The 13,314-nt window shown below is 41.8% G+C and overlaps 1 protein-coding gene across 1 annotated transcript in view; it reads left to right on the top strand.

Annotated features, from left to right (window-relative positions):
* The window catches only part of LOC146375020 (protocadherin-15-like), a 163,947-nt gene that overhangs the window by 17,651 nt on the left and 132,982 nt on the right, over positions 1-13,314 (top strand). Inside the window, exon 2 of the mRNA XM_084949255.1 lies at positions 5,687-5,805. Coding sequence (XP_084805381.1) covers positions 5,715-5,805 — 91 coding nt within the window. The 5' untranslated portion in view covers positions 5,687-5,714. The remainder of the gene's footprint in view (positions 1-5,686; positions 5,806-13,314) is intronic.

Consider the following 13,314-nt stretch of genomic DNA (forward strand, 5'->3'; position numbering starts at 1 on the left):
GGGACCACCAACTGCCACCTCATCTCGCCCATAGCTGGTTTTCCAGCCCCTTTGCAGCACTCCATCGTACCGCTGCAAGGCATTAAACATGGACCAGAGTCCCTTTGTGGCCCGTGACAACATGGCGATTTCCTCCCATTGGGGTTGTCGCTGTTCCTCAATCCACCCAAGCACTGGTTTGATGTCAGCATCCTCTTCCTGTTGATGTCTCCACTCTGTTGCATCCACAGCAACCAGCCTCTGACTGGATGGCCGTTCCTCTACCCCCGTCACAGCACACTTTACATCGGGCACCAATTGGTCCTCCTGAGCTTCCTTCCTCTCACAGTAGTGGCATCCATCTTGGGCACAGGGTCTGCGGGAAGGGCATCTGCATTTCTGTGCTGGGCCCCAGGTCTGTGTACAACCTCAAAATCATAAGCCTGCAGCTCCTCAATCCAGCGTGCTAGCTGCTCCTCTGGCTCCTTAAAAGACACGAGCCACTGCAAGGCAGCATGGTCAGTTCTGACAATAAAGTGGAGACCCCCGAGGTAGTACTTAAAGTGGCGTATGGCACATACCACTGTGAGCAGCTCCCACCTTGTGACACAATACTGGCGTTCAGCTTTGTTGAAGGCCTGACTATGGTATGCCACCACTTTCTCCCCGCCGGGTGTCACCTGGGCTAGCACTGCACCAGGTCCGACACTGCTGGCATCTGTGTCAAGGACAAAGGGCAGAGGGGGGTCAGGTGGAGAGAGCACTGGGGCCCCCAGTAGGGCTTTCTGCAGTGAGGTGAAAGCTCCCTGGCAGCCTGCTGTCCACTGGAAGGTCACACCCTTATGGAGCAGGTGGAACAGTGGCGCGGCTATGCAGGAGAAACCCCTTACAAACCGTCTGTAGTACGATGCCAAGCCCAGGAAGCTCTTTAACTTGTGCACAGATTTTGGGGTGGGCCGGTCCAACGTGACCTCACGTCGCATTAAGCAGCATTTCTTTGGGTTGAGTTTTAGTCCTGCTGCCAATACCCTCTCCAGGACCCGTCCGAGGGCCCCAAGGGCAGCGTGGAAAGAAGCACCATGGACCAAGATGTTGTCCAGGTACACCACGCATTCTCCGCGGGGAATTCCAGTGAGCACCTTATCCATGAGTCTCTCAAATGTGGCAGGGGCATTGCAGAGACCGAAAGGAAGAACTTTAAATTGCCATAAGCCTCCGCTGGTAATAAATGCAGTCTTTGGTCTGGCATTTGGTGCGAGGGGTATCTGCCAGTACCCGCTGTGTAGGTCTAGGGAGGAGAACCATGAGGATCCCGCCACAGTGTCAAGGGTCTTATCTATACACAGTAGAGGATATGGGTCCTTCTTTGTCACCTCATTCAAGGGCCAGCCCCATCACACAGTAACTCTCTCTCTGTAGCCAGCTCCAGGGACTCCTGAAGGGATTTAGGATGAGCTAACAGTGTCTGGATCCGCAGCTCATCCAGAATCAGGGCCTGGAGGAAGTGGTCACAAGCTAATTCGCCCTGGATAGTGGGGGGCATGTGGGCATAGGTGCGGTGGACCAGCCCCTCAATGTCATTAGCTAGGTCCCTAATGGACTCCCCCGGCTGCACAGTTCGGAGCGCAGCAGGCTTGGAGCAGAGCAAGAACCGAACCGCCTCTTCAGAGCCCCAACCAAAGCATCATAATCCCCCCTCCCTCTGGGCTCAAAAGCAGCAAGCTAGACAGGGCATCGGCAGTAAGGCACATAGCTAGCTGCAGGGATTTGTCTTCAGCAGACCACCCACCGGCCCTGGCCAACAGTTCAAATTGTGCATGAAAAGCTACCCAGTCAGCCTTGCCATCATACCTGGGGGTCTTCATGGAAGCGTGGAAAGTGCCTCTATACGTCGGCATGTCTCTCTCCACACCCCCAGCCGCTGTAGTAGTCCCCAAAGAGCTCTGTCGGCCACCCGAACAGTGAGAGGATGCAAAGCCGGCTTCTGTCGCCATATCCGCGGTCGTTTGTCTCACCCGCTCTCTGTGCTCTGTGAACCTCCGGTCCCCGGCGGAGTAGTCGTGTCCGTGAGTGTCCGCTGTAGGTTCTCGCTTGATCTTGGAGTAATCCATTGGAAGCATTCCGCACAGTCCCGCAAAAATCTCCAGCGTCCACAGCCGATGCCGTGAGTCCGGGCGGCACAAGCACAGATAACTCTGGAGGCGAAAGCTTCACTTTCACTTCTGACACCAGTGTAGCGTCCCTCCAACAGAAGTTGTAACCCAGTCCATTACACTATCCTTGAGGACAACTTTAATTGTACTGTCACTTTGTTCATTTATCATGCGGGTAAAAGCACAGCTTTTAGGAAGATAACGGGCATAGGGCCAGAACTCTAAGTTAAGGTAATCTACTTTAATCTAGTAATCTAGCTTTCTCCATTATGATTATGCACCTCAGTAACACCAGACTGAGGAGCCTCTCCTTATAATTTTCGCTTTTGTGTAGCTTTCACACATCTTTCCTAGTCAGACTGAATAATAATAATAGGAAAGGCTATAGAGACTGCAATGGCACTGTAAAATTGTTCTTGACAGAAGCAAAATGTTTTTTCCATAACAGTATATTGTGAAAGGGAAGAACGATTTTTTTTCTTTTTGTATTTTCTGCTGCAAACAGTAGACAATGAATATAAATTGGCAATAATTTGTTTTTTGCCACTGGTGACCAACCTATAATCAAATCATTTTGTTTGTTACAAAATGTGCTCATGTAGAATAAATTGAACAGAAGTGTTATCTTTCCTTTTGTATCTACAAAGAGAAATACATATTAACAACAATAATCTACAGTGAGTCTATAAAGGTTTGAATTTCTTCTTTTGTTTTGTAATTTTGCCTTTTAAAATCCATTGTGGTGGCGTACAGTCAATCAGTCAAGATGTGATTTAAGGGCAGACTTTTGCTTTAATTTAACAGCTCATGCAGAACAAAGGTTTGGACAGTTTAGAATGATATAAAATGGAAATTAAAATTACAGACACTTTGATTCATTATTTTTATTTTTAGAGACTCAAAAGTAATGGTCTTCCTAGCATTTTAGCATTTCTGTGCTAGGCAGTGCATTTCAAGAAGGTACCAGACAATTTGGCCAGTACTAAAGTTTTTTTCTGTCTCTTTCTGGGTTAATGATGATGATGATGATGGTCTGCATCATCATCATTACTGAATCATTAATGAATCTTGATTGTTATATTTCAAATCTACCATGATGGTTTAAAGAAGCAAATGCTTAAATAGGTAAATAACCTTGTTTAATTCTCCCCAAAAATGCATGGAGCCAACCTTACAGAGCAAAAAAAAAAAAAAGCATCCATCCTTGTGTAGACTTCTGAGGGGCTCCACACTTTATTACACAGTGAGGGGAGATAAGGTCACCAGCAGAAACCAAAACATTACCTGAACCACTTAAAAAAAATTAAAATGTCATCTGGGATTCCAATACAGACTGTCTCAGTAGTAAAACCTGATTGAACACTTCCATTTTTCTAATATAATGTTTTTAAACATTTTGCTATAAAGGGTAACTTTGAAACTGGTTTATATCTGTTGTAGTCTGATGAAGCAATGCTGGGTTGTGTTTAGGACTTGTTCAGTACTGACATCTCTGGCAGCTGATGTGCATCAAAGCACATGAGCAGGAAGAGGTGGAACAACTCTATTCTGGATGAGAGGCGATCAAAGTAACACGAACAGAGGAGAAAACAGAGACGAGCACATTTTCTTCCTTTCAGGAAGTGCAAAGCCCCTGCACTGAGGAGTAGAGAACTACATCTTCACTGTCTATGTAATCCATAACTCTGATTGCTTCATTCAACTCTGCCCACGCTATTGTAATCTTCTCATTATTGTCCTCCCCCAAAAGTTTAATCACTTTTCATCAAAGAGAGAGGATGGCAGAGATACTGTATAAACATCTAAAAAATTTCTACAGCATCTTGCGGGGGTAGTTGTGATTGAATTACTGGGACATGATATGCATCAAGGTGGAGCAGAGGGGAACTGAAATGAGCTTTTTTTTTTTCTTTCTTTTTCAAAAGCGTTACGTTGTTGCTGAAAATCTTGATATCTCTTGATGATGTCACTTGTGGACCACTATGAAAGTACTGCTGCGTAAACAGAGTATTGGAGGCATTTTACGCCACTTGGTCAGCATCTCTCCAGGTTCCCTGTTCATTAAAGTTGGAGAATCCTTGTTAGCATATGTAAATTAGATACTGTGTTCCCATGTCAACCAAGAAGAAGCTGCGAAAGAAATGACTTCTCTCTTCAGGGTGGCTGGTTGTGCAGGTCTGGGTTTTCTCATGTGAAAGGGATCAAAGCAATCTTACTCAGCCCTCTTAAGAAAGATAGATGTACGAATGTGGGAAATCAAATCTGCTTCAAAAGGGAGCACCACTGGGAGCAAGAGAGATGAGAAAGCAGTGAGTGAATAGGAAACCAGTGTGAAATCACCCCTGTTGTTGCACCATTAGAGACGAGACCACAGTAGTCTCCGGCTGTCCAGAGAGTGTTCGTGGGAGACAACTATTGTTCGGGTGCGTTTGTTTAAAATGTTTAGATACGTGTCTGCACAGGTTCGTGTGAAAGTGAGAGGTAAAGGCGTGCTTCCCAATGTGAGTGAAAGACAAAAATGAGTGAAAATAAAGGGAAATCAACATTACAAATGAAGAGGTGCTGATAGTGTGAGTTAGAGGTTTGACTTTGTCAAGCGTGCTTTGATATGAGAGTGTTGATGCTTGTGAGCCCCCTCTTGTCCCCTTAGCATATGCTATGAAAGCTGATTTCACAGCTTATCAGCTGCAATGAGAATAAGCCTTGTGAGTGAGGTGTGACATCAAATAGCTAGATAGATAGAACCCTTCTATTCCTCATACTGACACTTTACCTTGCTTTAGCTCGGAGTGAATGCTGTTTGCTGTGGTACGGTGCACGAGTGGCACAACAAGGCTCAACATATAATCTGTAGGCACTGCTTTGCTTGTAATTTCCACTAGATCCAAAATATGTGTATTTACTTTAAATCCCCCAGTAGTCCACGCACCATCATAATATATTGAGCTCATGTTGTCTGTACTGCAGTTTGTAATATTCGTGATACAAGACAGGGGCTTCTTTTTCATCCAGTGTGCAGTGTTAGGCTATTAGAGGCTACATGATTTTCTTTTTCTTCTTCATGTGTAAAAAGTATTCACTCTCTGTAGAGTAAGGTGCTGTAAAAGGTTGGTGGTTTGTTCCATGAAGTAGAATGAAGGAAGAAGGTCAGCTTAAAGCGATAGGAGGGGGAATAAATTCCATTAAATGCAAGTTGTAAAAGCTGAAGATGAAATGAGGCAAGCTTTTAAAACACCACTCTTATAGTGACACAGTATTCTAAGTACATTAAAAGCATGCTTGTATTTAGTTTTCCTTGAAATTCCTGAAAAATGAACAGCACTGCTCTTATGTTAGTCATAACAGTTTGCCTCTACTTCAGTAATGTTTTACGTGGATGCTGTATTGGGTAACAAGATCAACTGCTTGGGAAAGGAGTGCCCTGTGTTTGTACATATATTGATATACATATGTATGTTAGGCTATGGGTCGGTCTCAGCTGTGCATTTAAGTAACTTAGAGACTGACTGACCAAATGAATGAAAAACTATTTCTGGTGATTTTGTTTTGTGCAGGTGGGCAAGCAATAAGGCTTGACGGAAGATGCGACGGGGGTGGTGGCTCGTCAGATGGCTGGGGACAGGAATGGCAATCCTCTCTTTGCTAACCCACAGCTGGGGCCAGAACACAGAAGGTATGAGCAGCCAGCACTAAGGCCATCACTCCTCCTTTTCAGTTAACTGTAGCTGACTCATCAGTGGACACTTGTAATGTGTGAAAGGCAATGTTTTTTGGGTTTTTTTGCTACAACAGACCTGCATTGTTAGAAAAAAATTTCCACAGCTACATCACGCTAATTATTATAAAGTATGTGGTAACCTGAGGCGTTAATTGTTTTCAAAGGTTATTATTTAGAAAGAGGATGCTCATTAAAGTTCACTGATCATGCTAACATTTTTTGCCTTGTAGTTAAATGCTCAGGTTTATTAGAAAGGTGGCTTTTGTAGTTTCTACTCACTGAGTTTGTAACAGGTGCTAGTTAAAAGTGATTTCCAGCTGTATAAAATCGGCATGTCTTTAAACATAACGGTTAAAGGAAGCAGCACATACAGACATGCTTCAAATCCCGACTGTGTTGCAATATTGCAATTCAGGTCAACTTTAAGGTGCTGTACTTGAAGCAAATTCCCTTTTCCCCAACTCAGTTTCCTTCTTCGTTTCATCCTGTACCTGCTTCCCAGGCTTTCTTGACAAGTTTATTAATATAAAAGCATTTCATATAAGAGTATATCATCAGCTTTGAATTCAGATTTTCTTGGATTTATGTGATATCTTTTTAGCACAGAAGAGAAGAGAGATGACATCCTTTATGACTCGCTGAACCTTTGAAGGTGAACCTTGTGGTTTCCTTATTGGATGAGTTCACACTGAGGCTTCAACCGCATTTAATAGATCGGTGTTGGTATGTGTAGTGATGAAACTGTTGACCCAAAGCATAACAGCTGGGGAATATCCTTGTGGGATATGGTTTTGTGGATAATTTCTTTTATTATATTGGCTATTGTATACAAACATACTATTGATTTAAACCGTATTGATTTATAAACATCTCATACAGTGTTGGTGAACATACAGTACAACTAGTGCTTTAGGTTCAGTGACCTTGAGGTAAATTAAACTATGCTTCAGGAAACATGTTTGCTTGAGGACATTTGCTCTATGATGCTCTTTTATCCCTCCCAGTATTCAAACATTACAGTGTGCTGCAGTGAGGTTAGTTATTGGTGGAGTTATTTTAAAGAAATACACTGCTTAGCCCAGCCAAATTTTTTGTCATGCCAACCCAGTAAAGTAGTAAAGCAATAAAATTAAATGTTCAGCCAATGAAAAATAGCACAGAAAATACCAGTACTGTTTTAGTTGGGCAGCTTAGAACCTCCCTGCAAAGTTGCCCACCCCTTACTCTTTCTTCTATAAACACAGAGCTCTGCAGCAGGAACCCTTCGCTGTGCAGAGTGATCTTTTGTTCCTCAAACTGCACATTCTGGCACATCGAAAGACATTGTAAATTCTGATTTCTATATAAAATTGAACATATTTGTGGCATAACTCTTAATTTTACTGTGGTTAAGTTTTGTGTATCCCACTTCCTGATATATATATGAACAGGTCTAACTAACAAAGCAACTGCTGAGTGTATATATTAATGCTAAAATAGTTTGCCCTTTCTGGTTATTAGAATTTCTCAGGATTTAATGCTCTGGTTCTAAACGTTAGGCTGTGCATTTGTGAGTTTCAGAGAAATCAACCCATATACCCATCACATCTCCTTGTGTCAGACCTTGTGTGCTTAAAAATTTTGTCTATGAACTCCAGGTGTGTTAAGGTAAAGAAGGGATATGCCGCTACTTCCAGTGACCAGTGGAATCTGTGTATGATTCAACACGGTCTTTGCTATGTACTTGTTAAAGTATTTATTGATGTCCACCTACAAACTTATTGTCCATAGCTGCTACTTAAATAGTTAAGTTGGTGCTAACATATTATCAATTAGAAAACAATATTATACAATAAAAACAGTTGTCAGTAATGTTCTATAGTAAAGCTCTAAATTGTTTACTCATAAGTTAAAACATGTCCACTGAGACAAGTACAGGACAGTCATGATTGTTTAATTAATCATTAAAGCCAGGCCTTCAATTGCAGCTCCGGATTTGCACAGAGTAATGATACCTTACTCTGTTTGCATCAATACTGAGGACACAGCCCACACAGAGGATTTGTGCTTGCATTCTGTCTGAGCTCCACATGTTGATCGACCCCATACGGTGTGAGCTGGAAAGTTGCAGGTTAGGGCCATACAGGAAAGTCGATGGAAATATGTAATGTGTGTTAAAGCAGCAAAATTTTGCAATGTTTGTCCAACTTTCAGGGCTAGAAGGGCTTAGAAGCAGGCTACAGCAAGCATAAACCTGACACATTACAATGATCTGCGCTGAATATGAAGACTGTCATACAAACCGAAGGCATAGACCAAATCAAATGTCTTTCATCAAATGATTCAGATTAAAACATGAACCATGACACCAGTAGTTTCTGCACATTCACATACTGTGAATTCATATGCTGTCCTAGAAAATTGCTTTTTTGGTTGTTGTTTTTTCTCTGAATATTTGTTTAAATACGGTAATTTTTTCTGACCATGTCAGACTTTTTATGCTGATTATCGATGTGGTTGCAGCCTGTAATTTGAGTGGCAGCAGACAGAAATAATTATGAGGCTCACAAACGATCTCTGAGTCTGTGAACTGAATTATCCACTGTGTCATAGTTGAAACAGCTGGTGAGACTGAATGTTTACGAACTGTTGTGGTTTTGAAGGGTAAGGGTAAACGTGGGTGCTGTTGTTTCCTCCCTTTGCCACTCACTGTCATCCAGGGATGCTCTTGATTTGAGCAGGGATTTCCACCTCCCTCAACAGCACATCTCTCATCTTCTCACTCATAAATCTTCTTACTCTGCCCACCTCAAGGCGCCCTTGGTATTTGACTCTGTCAGTGTGTTTGTTCTCTATCAAATGAAAACAGCAACCAGAGCTTTTTTTTTTAATGGCATCAAGCTGTAAGGAGATGCGTGCACTTCCTGCGGATACCACACTGGCTTTCAAGCAAAGAGATATTATAATACTTAGTCTTTTAAGTAATATGAATGAGGACTTTGTGAGAGAAAATAAGTCTGGCTTTAAAAAAACGCTTTTCTTCTCTAATGAAGTAATTGATTTAATGAATGCATTCATGCAGGGACCTGTTAAAGTATACAGTTTATTCAACAACAGAAAACATTAACTTATTTGTTACTACTGTGTCATTTTCCTCTAATTAACTTATAGCTCATTCTCTGTGGAAAAAAATAACTGTTGTGCTAATAATTTCAAACTCTGCCAAATCAGTAATTGCCTTTTAGTTTCAGTTAATGGAGAACTGAATTTCTGTTTTGTTTTCTTTTTTCCCCTCTGTATTGTGTCCCTTAATTCCTGTCCTTAACAGATTTGCTGTTTTCATTTTTAATTAATAATCCTCTCTCCCATGTACCATCCCTTCATGTTCTCCTCCTTACCTTGCAGCATCAGGCTCTCACTTTGCCGTGCTTTAGGTTCAATGTTTTCTCCTGGCAGAAAATCTCTTTTCACTATTTATATGCAGGTAAACCATGCAGAGCTCCTCATGTATGTCAATTGTTCCCTTGCAGCAGGTTAATGATAATGAAAGGTCAAACTTTAGTCCTGCCACAGTGGACAGACTGTCCAGTCATACAAACAAATCCCTCTGTCACTAAATCCAGATGTTGAGTACCATGTCAGAATATGTGTGGTGAAGTTTGGACTACTTAATATGTGCCATGTGACATCAGCCTACCTTCTTCACTCCTACAGTTTGCATCTATATGCCTGTTAGCCTCTCTTTCCTTCTCTTCCCATCTGCACATCCATTTTGACCCACAATTGTTTGTCTATTTTTGGGATTGTCTGATTAGGACCCAGATGTGCAGACTGTGACTGGCTGCGGCAGAGGCTTGTGGAGTGGGGAAGCGTTGGACTGAACGGGGGGGGGAGGGGTTTTAATCTGCTTGCCAGTAGGTTGTAATCAGGCTCCGGGTAGGACAACAAGCGTGGTTGGGGGAGGAGTGGGGGCCCTCTTGTTAAGATGGCTCCTGCGCTGCCCAGGACAGGCTCATCCTAAAGCTCAGTATGTGAACACGTGTGTCTGGTGAACTGTTCACTGGGAGCGTGATTGCAACCTTTACCGTGCTGTCTGTGTGGTTAACCTCACAGACAGACACAGAGGGGCAGCAAGTGGGTGGGGGAGAAACTGAAGAAGAGTAGGGGAGGAAGTCTCTGAAAGGGATTACACATCAGTAAAGTAATCCCCTTCTCTCTTACATTGTAAGCCACTAATGAATTTGATGATGTTGCAGGAATTCATTTCAGTTTCTGAGTTTCATCTTCACATTTACAATAACTACTACAGTCAATTTTTTTTTTTTACCACATAGTCATTCTTTCCACATGTGATCGTTTAAAGTTAGAACATCAAATTAATTAAACAGAGAGACCCACAGAGACACACCACTAATGATTTTTAAGGAAAAAAAGAGACTGAAATTGAGATTGACAATGATTGCACTCCTTCCAACCAGAATAGGAACAATGCAAATAGCACAGTCTGTCTCAACATACTATAAACTTAGCTGTGTGTGTGTGCGTGTGTGTATGTGTCCCTTTCCCCCCCCTCTCATGTATGACAATAGTGAATGGATAAATGTATATGGAGCACACAGGACCCTGGATTCACAGATTCTCAACTGTTGTTTTGTAATCCTTAAATACATGAATAAATATTAATTACATGAGTAAACACATAAATAAATGTCTGGGAAATAAATCTTTAGAACTGTTAGTTTTATTTTCTGCCGCTGCTGTTGGTTGGTGTGAAATGCAATCTGGGACGCACTGCTGTGCCAAATTCGCACAGAGACACTGCCCGAACTATAACCACACCCCATTCGTTTGCATAATGCATGATTAGAAAAAAGAAGCTTCAGGAAATGAAAGTCTGCAGTTGCTCTAAATGACACCACGTAGTTATAATAAAAACAGCATGAAAAATATGTTGAGCTTCACTGTAAAGACTTGTTGAACTGGAGTATATATGCGTGAAAAAGCAAGACAACCATGCTAAGAGCATTAGTGAATACATCTGAAATCAGTTTCCCACTGATGGTGTTTGCTCATTAAAAACTGCACTGAAGAGCAGATGGCAAGTCAGAATTTTCTGTATGTAAAATGAAGCATATCTACCTGAAAACAGTGCATCATGCAGTGGTGTAAAGCTTTATCTTGTTACAACTGATGTGTGTTTTTAAAGCTAAATGTTGGTTCTAAACTCAGGGCTTTTTGACTATTTGACTATTAACAAATATAACAGCACATAATTTGAATCAAGGCATTGATTGTAAAATATTAATTGATCTTATAGATTACTGTTTAGCATCAAGAGCCAATTTAGGCTTTGATAGCGAGCCTTTGTGGACAACTGCCCTTAACCCTATAAGATATAACACAGAATTCTCATCTGCATATGCAGCCAGAACTGGATAGCTACCCTCTGCCCTCTGACCATCTTTTTCGAAGCCCAACTGGACCTGTTTCAGAATTCCCCACTGGACATGGATCTGTGCAAAATAAACTCCGCCAATCCAACTGGGAAATTAAAACCGTGTCCATATTTGCTCTGTCTCTACTCATCCCTGCCCTGGGCTCTCTGCCACCCCAGGGATTAGTCATGACTCTAACCTCCAACCTTGAAGTTTTTCTAAATGGATTTTGGTCAAACCGGAGATCAGCCGACATTCCTCCCTCAGAGAGCCTACTGGTGTTGTGTCTGAAAGATGAGGGGGGAAAAAAATATGGAAAATACAAGAAATTATGTCATCAAGATTTTCCTGTCAGAATAACTTTCCGTAGGCTGTGTTAGACATTTCCTTATCATCACACAGAGCCTGATATTTATATGAAAGTGGGGAAGCGTTCATGATTATGTACGGACATATGGTACAAGTCATTTTATGATAAGAGAAGCTTTGTGTTGAGTTGGCTGTTTGCCATCCATCTACAGGATGAGAGATGAGTTCCAACTTTCCTCTCCTTTGCTTTTGCCCTTTCTCATCCCCCCCCCCTTTTTTTTTGATCCCATGCCTATTTTGACAGTTTTTAATGAGTGCCAACATCTAGAGAGGGCAAATACAGTTCACTCCAGTTTGTGAAATCATTTGCATTTCTTAGTTATTTAAATACGATACTTCTTATCCTTTGTAGGTTTGTTGCAGATGTCTACGGTATTGATTGAGACAGCACGGCCCTCCTGGACCACATGCTTGTTAGGTTAGTTGTCCTTTAAAGTCTGTTTTCTGAGATATCCACTCCCTTGGAGCAGCAGTTTGATTTATTGGTTGCTAAAAAGCTGCATTTGGAGATGAAGCCACGGGAAAGCACAGGCTGTTGGAGGGGTGGCAGGTAAAAAATGCCTTCTGAAACTATATGTCAGTGAGCAAAATTCATATCATTATAGGTATGGTGCTCCAGCAATGTAGTAAGCTGCCTTAAAAAGGCTTGAATTGCTTAAAAGATTGTCAGAAGACTGTCTGATTATTAAAATAACATTGAAAGAAATGTGTACAGGAGAAAAACATACTACGTATATACTATGTCTAGTATTATCTACTTGTAGTACGAGGAGTGCAGAGATTCCCTTAACAAGCCCTAAATAATCCAGTGTGCCATCATGAATTTTAACTTTGATTTATTTAACCATTATGACTATTTAAAAATCCTGAAAAGTTAAGCAGATGGTGTTTGTTCAGATAAAACCTATAATCTCATATTTCATGACTTTTCATAGCATGGCTTTATTTATCATATAGTGAATTTTGGGAGAGGGGGGGGTGTTACCACTTATATCTGTAACTGTCTTTTTGGAGTCTTTTATGACTCTTATTGAAATCTGTATAAAATACTATGCTCAGCATTTGCAGCATACCTGGTTGTCTAGTAACAGATATTGTTTACACATATCTTGGTTTAAAGACTGCTATAACATAAGCCAGAGCTGATAAGTGAATATATAGGGGATTGTAGTTAGATTTAAATAATTACTGCAGGGCTGAAGGGGTCGCTGATGGGATGTTGTGACAGTGGAGAGCAGGGCAGAGTGTGTGACAGGTCGAGTGGAGAACATGTAGTGTACTAATCCAAGCAAATAAAGAGTGAAATGTGGCTGCAAACTGGGGTGGGGAAGTGTGGACACTCAATGAGCGAAAGGCTGCAAGTCCAGTGTAGAGGAGGCAGATGTGGATGATAAGACAAACTTGAACTCTTCACCACTGCACAGGGTGGTGCAGTGGTGAGCACTGTCGCCTCACACCAAGAAGGTCCTGAGTTCAAATCCAGTCAGAGGCCTTTCTAGTTAGAGTCTGCATGTTTTCCCCGTGACTATGTGGACCGTTACCCCCGGTCTACCACCAATCTCAGTGGTGATTCTAAATTAACTATAGGTGTGGATTTAAACACGGATGGTTGTGTCTTGACAAATTGGTGCCCTGGCCAAAAATTACATCCACTTTTAACTTTTCCATAACATTCTTCTTT

The sequence above is a fragment of the Perissodus microlepis genome, chromosome 13 (assembly GCF_051167445.1).
Source record: "Perissodus microlepis isolate ML-2025 ecotype Zambia chromosome 13, ASM5116744v1, whole genome shotgun sequence".
Classification (NCBI taxonomy): domain Eukaryota; kingdom Metazoa; phylum Chordata; class Actinopteri; order Cichliformes; family Cichlidae; genus Perissodus; species Perissodus microlepis.